The sequence below is a fragment of the Schistocerca nitens genome, chromosome 10 (genome assembly GCF_023898315.1).
Source record: "Schistocerca nitens isolate TAMUIC-IGC-003100 chromosome 10, iqSchNite1.1, whole genome shotgun sequence".
Classification (NCBI taxonomy): Eukaryota; Metazoa; Arthropoda; class Insecta; order Orthoptera; family Acrididae; genus Schistocerca; species Schistocerca nitens.
The window spans coordinates 115,093,010-115,105,349 of record NC_064623.1 but is presented as its reverse complement, the minus strand read 5'-3'; the positions used below and the strand labels follow the sequence as shown (position 1 = coordinate 115,105,349).

At 40.3% G+C, this 12,340-nt stretch overlaps 1 protein-coding gene across 1 annotated transcript in view; it reads left to right on the top strand.

The window, feature by feature from the left end:
- LOC126210434 (uncharacterized) overlaps positions 1 to 12,340 on the top strand; it is a 196,928-nt gene that overhangs the window by 166,650 nt on the left and 17,938 nt on the right. Inside the window, exons 15-16 of the mRNA XM_049939667.1 lie at positions 1,405 to 1,669; positions 10,661 to 10,764. Of these exons, the coding sequence (XP_049795624.1) occupies positions 1,405 to 1,669; positions 10,661 to 10,764 (369 nt within the window). The remainder of the gene's footprint in view (positions 1 to 1,404; positions 1,670 to 10,660; positions 10,765 to 12,340) is intronic.

Genomic DNA, 12,340 nt, shown 5'->3' with positions numbered 1-12,340 from the left:
GAAAGAATCTATGGAACAGAATAAATGAATGAGTGACTTATGAAGGGCTCACAATAAGTAATGCAATACATCTTTTTCTCATCCAATTTCAGATTAAAAAATGTAGAATTTGTTGTGGAGCATCATGGCATATTCACAATTCAGCCCCTATAATTTCCAATAGGTGGTAGCACTAAATGTAGCCTTCAAAATGGCATCTGTAACAGAGATGCATTCCAAACAAAGATTTGTCATTAAGTTTCTTTTGGCGGAAATTAGAGCAGCACAGATATTCGTAAGCACTTTCAGAATGTCTACAGAGACCTGACAGTGAACAAAAGCATGGTCAGTCATTGGGCAAGGTGTCTGTCATTTTTGCCACAAGGTCACACAGACCTGTCTAATCTCTCACGTGCCGCCCAACCACACATAGCTGTGATTCCTGCGATGTTAGAATGTGAGGACATTCTCATTTGAGGTGATCAACAGACCAAAATCAATTACCATGCTTCTCAGCTGGATATCTCTGTTGGTAGTACTGACTTGCTTGTCCACCAGTTAGGCTTCTGAAAGGTGTGTGCCCACTGGACTCTTCGCCGCTTAACAAAACACCATAAAGAACAATGAAAGACCAACTATGTGGAATTGCTAACATGTTATGTGGCTGATCGTGACCATTTTTTGTCAGACTTCGTCATCGCTGATGAAAGAGGGGTTCGTCACTTTGAATCAGAAACAAAATGGAATTCATGGAGTGGTGCTACACCACCTCTCCTCCAAAGAAATAATTCAAAGCCAGTAAAGTCAAGGCGATGGTCTTCTGGAAGTCTGAAGGGCTTCTGTTAGATGTCCTCCTTCATGATGCAACAATCAACTCTTGAGTGTATTGTGTACCCTCAGGAAATTGATGAAATGACTTCAGCATGTTTGTCATGACAAAAATGCAAACAAACTTCACCTTCTCCATCACAACACAATGCCTCACACAAGTGTGCACTCCTAAGAGGAGCTCACAAAACTTCATTGGACTGTTCTTGCTCACCCACCCTACAGCCTGGATCTCACACTTTCCGACTTCCACCTGTTTGACCCAATGAAGGATGCACTCCATGGAAAGCAGTATGTGGACGATGGGAAGCTTATTGATGTAGTAAGACACTGGCTCTGACATGTAGCAGTAGAGTGGTACCATGTAGAATATAGACCCTCCCAATATGGTGGCATAGGGCTGCTGCATTGAATGGAGATTATGTTGAGAAATAGATTTTTGTAGCCAAATAATGGGGAATAATATGGTGTATTGGAATCCTGAATGAAACCCAACTACTTTCAGAAAAAATAAATAAATAAATGTTGCATTACTTATTGAATGACCCTCATATTATGTCTCTTGTAGAGGTTGTTCTTATATTAAAATTCTTGTAGGTGTACAAGCAGAGGAATGCAGGCAGCAGCAATACACCTCCTGAGTTGTGTGCTGGCTGCTTCTGCAAAACACAGTGGACCAGGGAGTCAAAGACTTCAGGAGCTACTCGTGGTAGCAAATGTCGTGTCACAAATTGTCACCAATCCTACCAGCAATGAAGAATTGCGGAAAGGAGTCGCTGATGGACTTTGTTTGCTCGTGCCAGTGTTACCATTATTCAGCATATCCTGTGCAGATGCAAAATGCATGCTTCTACATTCACAAGTACGTATATTTTTCTCTCTGTCTGTTGTGTGGTATAATCACTTACCTTGTATTTGGAACACACACAAATCTCCATCCTCTCCTCCTGGTGTAGGTTTTTGTACTTTAGTCCTGTAAAATGTTTGGAAATAGGGCTCTAATTCTGAAAGATAAACACTTCAGCTATTTATTTATTTTTAATTATTTATTTTATCTATGTTGGTCATTTCAACAACTTATTTCATGAAGCAGACCTGTTTTGTTTGAAACATTATCTGTCATTTCAACGTAAAAGATGTTCACAACAGAAAATAAAAATTCATTGTGTCAGGAGTATTACATCTCATAAAATATATTAAACAATTGTTTTTGTGTAGTCCTTCTTTAGCTTGTTCTGGCACTAGATTGCAGAAAGTCTAGAATATATGTAATTAAAAGATTACAGTTTCCTAGTTTTGTGTTTTGTGTTTATATACACATCTATATTTCATAAGTAAGCCAAGTGCAAAGTAGCAAACAATGCTCCAGAGTCCAGTGTATTCCTGTCAGATGCTGTACAGAATGTGCAGCTGGTTAGCTCCCATTTTAACAATAATATACTATAGATCAGTTGAGAAAAAAAATGGTGCCCAATGATTAGAAGAAAGCACAGGTCACACATCTACAAGAAGGGTAGTAGAAGTGATCCACAAAACTGCCATCCTTTGTCATTGATGGTCATTTGTTGTAGAATTCTAGAACATGTTCTGAACTCAAACATAATGAGTTATCTTGAACAGAGTGACTTCTCCCATGCCAACCACAACATATTCTGAAAACATCAGTTGTTTGAAACCTAACTTCCATTTTTCTCACATGACATCCTAAAAAGTCCCATATCAAGTCCATGAGGTAGATGCAGTATTTTTAATTTCCAAAAAGCATTCGACTTGGTACCAGACCAACAGTTATTGACAAAACTACAGCTACATTTGGTATCATAAAAAATATGTGACTGGTTTGAGTTTTTCTTGGTAAGTAGAATAGAACATGCTATCTCAGATAGAGAGTCATTGACAGAAGTACAAGTAACTTAAGGTGTGCCCCAGACAAGTATGATGATGATGATGATGATGGTGATGTTTGGTCTGTGGGGTGCTCAACTGCACGCTTATCGGCACCCGTACAAATTCCAAACCTTTGCTCACTCCAAACTCGCCACTTTCACGAATGATGATGACATGATGAGGCAGGTGAAAATACCTGATCCCACCGGGAATCGAACCTGGAACCCCGCGCTCGGGAAGCAAGAACGCGACTGCAAGAACACGAGCTGCGGACCAGACAAGTGCGCTGGGGCCCTTGTTGTTCATGTTGTATTAATGACATGGCAGGCAATATTAATGGTACCAATAACCTAAGATGTTTTGGGGATGTTGCCGTTATATGAAGTGAAGTACACTCTGAAAAAATCTGCACAAATATCCAGTCAGTTCTAGACAAGAGTTCGAAGTGATGCAAAGCTTTGCAAATGGTTTTAAATTTTCAGGAATGTAAATGGAGAAAAGTAGTGTCCTATTATTGTGTCTGCATCTACATCTGCATTCACACTCCACAAGCCACCATATGGTGCGTGGCAGAGGGTACTTTGTGCTACTACAAGTCGTTTCCTTTCCTGTTCCACTCGCAAATAGAGTGAGGGAAACATGACTGTAGGCCTCCGTACAAGCCCTAACTTCGCACATCTCATCTCTGTGTGTCCCACAAAAAATGAATTTTGGTGGCAGTTGAATCATTCTTCCGTTAGCTTCAAATGCTGACACTCTAAATTCTCTCAATAATGTTCCTCGAAAAGAATGTCATTTTCCTTTCAGGGATTCACACTTTACTTCATGAAGCATCTCTGCAATACTTGCATGTTGATGAAACATTTCCACCTCTGCAGCAATAAAATTACCAGTAAATTAAAGTGGACTACCCAGGGCATAAAAATTTTCAGTGTAAGGAAATGGCAACTGCACAGAGAATTAAAGTGTAATAAAGATATTGATTTCATTGGATATGTTATACTCTATGAAACCATATGTAAAAGAGTTGTCAATGCAACAAAACAGCTGGCAAATAACGGGCTAGTTTGAAACCATAAAAATAAGACAGAGGCTATGTGGTCAAATTCTTCATAGATGTAGATGTAACAGATTATTGCCCAAATGAAAACTCTGAAAGCTTTACAATTTTTTTAAAATTTTCTGTGGAAGATGTAGAAAATGCTATACTAACATTAAAGAACAAGACATCTGCAGGTTGGGATGGAATATCCATCCAAGTTGTTAAAGTATATCTAAAACAAAGATGATGTGACTTACCAAATGAAAGTGCTGGCAGGTCGACATCATCTTTGTTTTTAGATATATTTTTCCTACGTGGAATGTTTCCCTCTATTATAACCAAGTTGTTAAAGTGGTGCACAATAAAATTGCAAACCCAAATAGCTCAAATAATAAAGCAATGTTTTGAAGAGGGCTGTTTCCCAGAGGTACGGAAAAGTGTTTAAGTCAAACCACTATTCAAGAAGGGATCAAGAGAGATCATGGGAAATTATCATCCTATCCCAGTTGTCCCAGTCATATCTACAATATCTGAAAAACTTGTTGTTGTCCAAATCTAAAACTGGATTGCAAAATATTCTATTAATCTAAACAATCAACTGGTTTTAGTAGGGAAAATCTGTACAGATAAAGTGAACAGTTTCATTGAGAAAATAAGTACATCATTAAACAAGAGAAATAAAGTGGCAGGAATTTTCTGCGACCTAACAAAGACATTGGATTCTGTAAACCATGCGTTGCTTACTTACAAACTACGAAAGTACAGCATTAGCACCAGTGCCCTACAAGGGCTTGAATCTTAGTTACCAAACAGAAAACAAAGAGTTAGCATCTCTTTAAATGACGCAAGTTTTTTTTCTGACTTGAAAAAAGTATCTCAGGGTATTCCACAAGGTTCAATATTAGGCCCAGTCCTATTTCTCTTCTATGTTGATAACTTATCATTAAATATCAGTTCCGTTCACAGATGCCATTAAATATCAGCTCCTCATCAGTTCCGTTTGCAGATGATGCTTCTGTTGTAGTTGACAATCAGGATTCGGAAAAAAATTCCCAAATCTGTGATCAGTACCCTCAGTACCTTAGAAACTTGGTTTCTAAACAGTCAAAATGTGAACAGGTTAAGATTGTTCACAATGACCAAGATATAGAAGAAACTACATGCCCAGGGACCTCAATACATGGGAATGAAAACTTGTAATAAATTAAAAGGGAACAATTTAATGCAGATGAATTTAGGTCCCCTTAAAAGAAAGCTATATGAGGTACTTACACTAAAATGTTAATTTTCAGTGGATGAATTCAAGCAGGATGAACTGGAAATTTGAGCTGCATACAATGTGTTTCATATTCTAAGAAATATCATTACAGTGTTATTATTTATTTTAGTGCTATTATTTATTAGTGTCGAATTCATTGTAACTGTATTATAAATTTTTGACATGTCTCATTTACACAAACTAAATGGATTACAAATGCAGATCATGAGCTGCATAAACCACAAATCTGCAATTTGTCTGCCACCCACTTCGCTTCCTCATTCCACCAATTTGTTCTATTCTTCCTTGTATCTGCTGCTACATTCCCACATATGTCTTCTGCTGACTGTAGAAATATTGATTTCCATCTAATCCAAATGACATTCATATCGTCATCCTCATCAATTCTACTTTTAAGCCTGGTCATCACCAAGTCTGCATATTAAGGTTATTTTCTCTTCCTTCTGAAATTCCTTCAGTTTAATCGACTTGAGTTTCTTGGTTTTAAGTTTAGCTTGTTTCCTGAACCTAGTTTTCATCACCAATAGCTTATGGTTTGTAGCTAGTTCTGGTCCTTGTATAGACTTCACATACATGATGTTACTTAATATATCCTGGGGATGTATAAAGTAACCTATAATGCAGAATGAGATTTTCACTCTGCAATGGAATGTGCACTGACATGAAACTTCTGGACCGAGACTTGAACTCGGGACCTTTGCCTTTCACGGGCAAGTGCTCTACCATCTGAGCTACCCAAGCACAACTCACGCCCCATCCTCACAGCTTTACTTCTGCCAGTATCTCATCTCCTACCTTCCAAATTTTACAGAAGCTCTCCTGCGAACCTTGCAGAACTACCACTCCTGAAAGAAAGGATATTGTGGAGACATGGCTTAGCCACAGCCTCACGGATGTTTCCAGAATGAGATTTTCACTCTGCAGTGGAGTGTGCACTGACGTGAAACTTCCTGGCAGATTAAACTGTGTGCCAGACCAAGACTCGAACTCGAGACCTTTGCATTTCAAAACACAAAGATCCCGAGTTCGAGTCTCAGTGCGGCACACAGTTTTATGGCTCTCTCTGGTCTGTAGTCTGAGTGATTTGGCATTCCTTTTTAACCTTTCACAGTCTGCCTCTCTTCTCTCTCTGAGGAAGTAACTAATGGCTCAAAAACCTAGGATGGTATCATGTACATTTAGGTGTGGCTATTCCCACTTGTGATGTTCCACTTCTCCGTTTAAGTATAGGTCAGCAATTCTATCTCATAATTATGCAGTTGTTATCATTTCTAACCATTTGGAAATGTACACTATGTGATCAAAAGTATTTGGACACTTGACAGAAATGACTTACAAGTTCGTGGTGCCCTCCATCAGTAATGCTGGAATTCAATATGGTGTTAGCCCACCCTTAGCCTTGATGACAGCTTCCATTCTCACATGCATACGTTCAGTCGGGTGCTGGAAGGTTTGTTCAGGAATGGCAGCCCATTCTTCACAGAGTGCTGAACTGAGGAAAGTTGGCATTCCAAAACATACCAAAGATGTTCTATAGGATTCAGGTCAGAACTCTGTGCAAACCAGTCCATTACAGGGAAGTTATTGTCATGTAACCACTCTGCCACAGGCCATGCGTTATGAACAAGTGCTCGATCATGTTGAAAGATGCAATCACCATCCCCGAACTGCTCTTCAACATTCGGAAGCAAGAAGGTGCTTGAAACATCATTGTGGGCCTGTGCTGTGATAGTGCCCCAAGGGGTGCAAGCACCCACCATGAAAAACACGACCACACCATAACACCACCGCCTCTGAATTTTACTGTTGGCACTACACACACGGGCAGATGACGTTCACGGGACATTCACCATACCCACACCTTGCCACCAGATTGCCACATTGTGTACCGTGAGTCATCACTCTACACAACGTTTTTCCACTGTTCAGTTGTCCAATGTTTGTGCTCCTTATACCAAGCGAGACATCATTTGGAATTTACTGGCATGATGTGTGGCTTACGAGCAACTGCTTGACCATGAAATCCAAGTTTTCTCAGTTCCACCTAACTGTCATAGTAATTGCAGTGGATCCTGATGCAGTTCATAATTCCTGTGTGATGTTCTGGATAGATGTGTCCTAGACAGGACACATTAAGGACCCTCTTCAACTGTCAGTAGTCTCTGTCAGTCAACAGACAAGCTCAGCCTGTACACTCTTGTGCTGTACATGTCCCTTCACGTTTCCACTTCACTATCACATCAGAAACAGTGGACCTAGGGATGTTTAGGAGTGTAGAAATCTTGCATACAGACATATGATACAAGTGACACCCAATTAGCAGACCACGTTCGAAGTCCGTGAGTTCTGCAGAGCTCCCCATTCTGCTCTCTCACGATGCCTAATGACCACTGTGGTTGCTGATATGGGGTGCCCGGTTGTAGGTGGCAGCACAGTGCACCTGATATGAAAAACGTATGTTTTTAGGGGTGTCCAGATACTTTTGATCACATAGTGTAGCAAGTGACAGATAAAATACAGTTTACTGAATGGCTGATTTGCTTAAGGTTTGAATAAAAATTCATTCCAAAGCATATACCAACAGTGACAGCAATACCATCTTGATATTGAATGCAATGTATTTTACGGCTGTTTCCATCTTCCACATTTCACACAAGCTTCCACAATACTATATGTCTGCACATCAATAAGTTTTTATGTCTTAATCAGACCAAGACTAACAAATAAGTTTTTACGTCTGAATCATACCAAGAGTAGTGAATAAGTGAAGTTAAGCTTTCGCTCTCCAGAGACAATAGCCGGTAGAAAACAAAAAGGGTTACAATTTTTGTACCTTCATTTTCTTATAAATATTTTCTCTGCTGTCTTATTGTTAGCGGCGAAATTCAAAGTCCCGCTACACCATACTGCCATCTGCTCCGCACTTCACTGCTGGTACTACGTGATGGGAGGTAATGTTCTCCTGGCATTTTCCAGACCCAAATTGTTCAATCAGATTGCCCCACAGTATAGTGTAATTAATCACTCCAAATGACTCATTTCCTGTCATTCACTGTCCAGTCGCATCATTCTTTACACCACCTCAAGCATCAGTTAGCTCTGACTACAGAAATACGAGGTCTGTTCAAAAAATTCTGGAACTTTGCCCACAAAATTTTTCTACGCTAACCTTTTACTTATTGTGCATGATCTCCTTTGAAATACTCTCCTCAACAATTGATTCACCTCTCCCAATACTGTTTCCACTTTTGGAAGCAGTCTCAGTACAGCGCTCGCCGGATTGCGCGAATTTTCCTTTATCTCATCTATCATTGCAAATCTTCATCCTTTCATTCGGATTTTCAACTTTGGAAATAAAAAAAGTCTGTAGGGGCCAGGTCTGGAGAGTATGGGGGATGATGCAGCGCAGTGATTTTGTTTTTTGTGCCATAGTCACACACCAAGAGGGAAGAATAGGCAGGTGCATTATCATGATGCAAGAGCCATGATTTTCTTGCGACATTTCAGACCGTTTCCTTCTCTCATTTTCTTGCAGGCATCACAACTCGTCCTGATAGTATCATTGATTAACAGCTTGTCCCTGTGGCATCAGTTCATGAGGAACTAATCCTTCAAAGTTAAAGAGAACTATCAGCATGGCTCTGACATTTGACCTAACCTGGTGAGCCTTTTTTGATCTTGGAGAACCTCTCCCGCCCAATTGTGAAGATTGAACTTAGTCTCAACATCATTACTGTAGACCCAAATCTCATCACCATTATGATTCTCTTAAGGAACATCTCGTTCTCATTTGTGCGATTCAAAAGCTCTTCACAGATTGCGAGGTGAAGGTCTTTCCAGTTTTGACTCACGAGTCATGGGACGTACTTTGTTGCAACACGATGCATTCCAAGATGCTGTGTCAGGTTTTCATGACATGATCAAACAGAAGTGCTACATTCTTCTGCAATTTCTATGACAGTCAGTCTTCAGTTGGCATGCACAGTTTTACTAATCTTCCTGACACGAGTGTTGTCAGTAGACGTCGAAGGGCGTCCTGAATGAGAGTCATCATTAACTTCTGTCCGGCCATTTTCAAACCGTATGAACAATTTGTAACATTGAATACAACTTAAGCACTTATCACCATAGGCTTCCTGCAACATTTTGTGTGTATCTGTAAAGGTTTTCTTGAGATTCACACAAAATTTAATGCAGACACATTGCTCCTCGAACTTTGCCATCCGAAATTCCCAAACTGTGTGACACAACATTCTACTTGATACAGCACTGAAAAATAACTAACAGACATATGACAATAAAACTTATGGCTGTTACACATTAAACATGTGTGTGTGTAGGCATGCCAAACCTTTTGCTCCAACACGCGATTGGCACGAAATTATGAATGTTCCAGAATTTTTTTAACAGACCTCGTACACGGTTTACAATAAGCTGTTCGACCATTCTTCCTCATTCTTTCTGACACCCTAACTGTAGTTATTGTGCAAGCTGTAGTTTTGGTAGCACTACCCACGAGTGACTTGCACTGATTTCAAGTGATTCTTTACAACCACCCTCCACAGTGCTCAGTGGTCCCTGTCTGTCGCATACAAAGTCTGCCTGGATATGGTTTAGCTTTGGTTGTTCCTTCATGTTTCCACTTCATAGTCACGTCACAGACAGTTGACTTTGGCAGCTATAGAATGGTTGAAGTGTGTCGGTAGACGTCGAAGGGCATCCTGAACGAGAGTCACCATTAACTTCCGTCCAGCCATTTTTAAACTGTATGAACGATTTGTAACACTGAATACAGCTTAAGCCCTCATCACCATAGGCTTCCTGCATCATTTGGTGTCTACATATGACTGTCGTACTACATATGACTCTGAAAGTCAGTGAGCTCTGGTGGTCTACCTGTTGTGCTATTCTGCACTGACAACACTGTACTCCCCACCTCTTTTTATACTGGCATGTCCATCTCTCCTGATATTTAGTGGTCCATACCCCACATTTGATATGTGTGTCTGGATACTTCTGATTGGATAGTGTATATCTGATGCTCATTGAGTAATTACTTTTGTTCAGCACACTACATATAGTTTTTCACGACATCCTGGATGAGTTTTCATTGGGTTGGAGGAAGCAGAGGAACCAGACTCTGCTGACCAAAGCCCAACACATAGACAGATGCGGGCAGAGTGACAGCACTGGGGAAATGTGCAGCATTTTCCTCGTGCAGTGCTGGCACTATGCATGTACTTACTGGTTTGGCACAGCACGACAATCGGTTCATAATTGGTACAGTACACACGAGTACTGTAATGCCAGATTGCCAATGTCGGCTGCAACTGAATGTGAAATACTGGTCTATGAAGTCAACTGACTTCTACCAGATTCAGCTGATTCGGAAGTAGGTAGCCTTAATCCATGATGTTGTGAATAAGCCATAACTGTTAGATACTGACACAGGCTTTTGTTGTCAGGGCTATCAGTTGAACAGATTTTTCACTGCCACCTTCTCTCACAGTATAACGTTCTGCAGCACTTTTAAGGGTTTTTGACCAAAAACATTTTTCATTGTTACATGGTACTAAAATATAGCTTCCTCTGTGTTACTGAATATTTTATGTCAGACAGGTGTATAACTGTATTGTATTTGGCAGGTGAAACTTCTCCAGGATGAAGATCCAGATGTTCGTTTGGCTGCAGCTAATATTTTTCCTAATGCAACTGCTTACACTGCACTCCAGAATATACTCTCATCAAGGTTTGTGAGTGACAACTGCAGTTGTTTAATAATTAATTATTTTTGTGTAGGCTCTTAAACTAAAGTATTACAAAGTATTTGCACAGATGCACATCTGCAGCTGGGAAACGTATTTATAGAATAAAAATTGACTTCAGTTGCCAGTAATTTTCTTAGTTTATTACATGAGTGGTTTTGAACCTTAAAGCTTCATCTTCAGGTGCCACCAACTGTGAACAAGAGGAGGGGCTACAAATGTACAAGTGCCGTGGGGCTGACATACTAAAATGAAAGCCACTGTTGTGGAAAGTGGTGTACTCACAAAATTATGAGAACATAAATGAGTGGTGGTCAGATGGGCCAATCATGGGAGGACACACCCACATCAAACAAATGCACGGGACTGGAACAAAAATGCTAACTTTGGAGAGGGTTTTGGACAGAAATGAAAATAATAACATAAATAAATAGGTAACTGAACTCAAGCTGAGGGCCAGCAACCACAGCGCCCTCCTGGACAGCATGACACAGAAGTGACTGGTGCAAATGGCCCAGAAGCCAGCTGATCGTGGTGGTGCAAGCCGCTGATGTAGGACCCACCGAGGTGGGAAACTTCAGTAAATAGCCACAAAAGAGTGGGCAACTGGGGTTGACTGTTCCATTCACTTACATAATTGTGGTTCACGATATCAGTACACACTAGAAATACAAATATAAGAATAATAAAATAACATATGAATGTGGAGAATTGACAAAAATGCCTAAAGGCCAACTTGACAGAGTACATCAGATTAAAGAGATACAAGATAAAAATACAACTAAAATGGTGGGTATGGATGATGTATAAAAATATATCTAAAAATTAAGTGATAAGACAATGGGAGGTCATGTATGGTAGGAGAATGATGCAAAGTGTTAGAATCGGAACTCATGTAATGATTCATCCTTCATCCTTCATCTTGGTACAAGAAGCTCAGTTAAACTTAAAATCTGGCTGCTGAGGCCGAGTGGTTCTAGGTGCTTCAGTCCAGAACCATGCGGCTACTAAGGTCGCAGGTTCGAATCCTGCCTCGGGCATAGATGTGTGTGATTCCTTAGGTTAGTTAAGTTTAAGTAGTTCTAAGTCTAGGGGACTGATGACCTCAGATGTTAAGTCCCATAGTGCTTAGATCCATTTGAACCAATAAACTTAAAATTATAAACACAACAATCCTGTGGAAGCCCAGGTTAATATCCTTCAGAGTATAGTACTACCTCACCTACCCTGCATCTGTGTAGCTGTGCATGTCTTGAGCAGCCAATCATCTCAATGATGGTATATCCTGGCACGACTATCAACCTGATGTAATCAGAGCTGGCCGCAGTGGCCGAGCGGTTCTAGGCACTTCAGTCTGGAACCGCGCGACCGCTACAGTCACAGGTTCAAATCCTGCGTTGGGTATGGATATGTGTGATGTCCTTATGTTAGTTAGGTTTAAGTTGTTCTAAGTTCTAGGTGACTGATGACCTCAGAAGTTAAGTCCCATAGTGTTCAGAGCCATTTGAACCATTTGATGTAATCAGAAATGTGATTCATCTGACCAAGTGACACATTTCT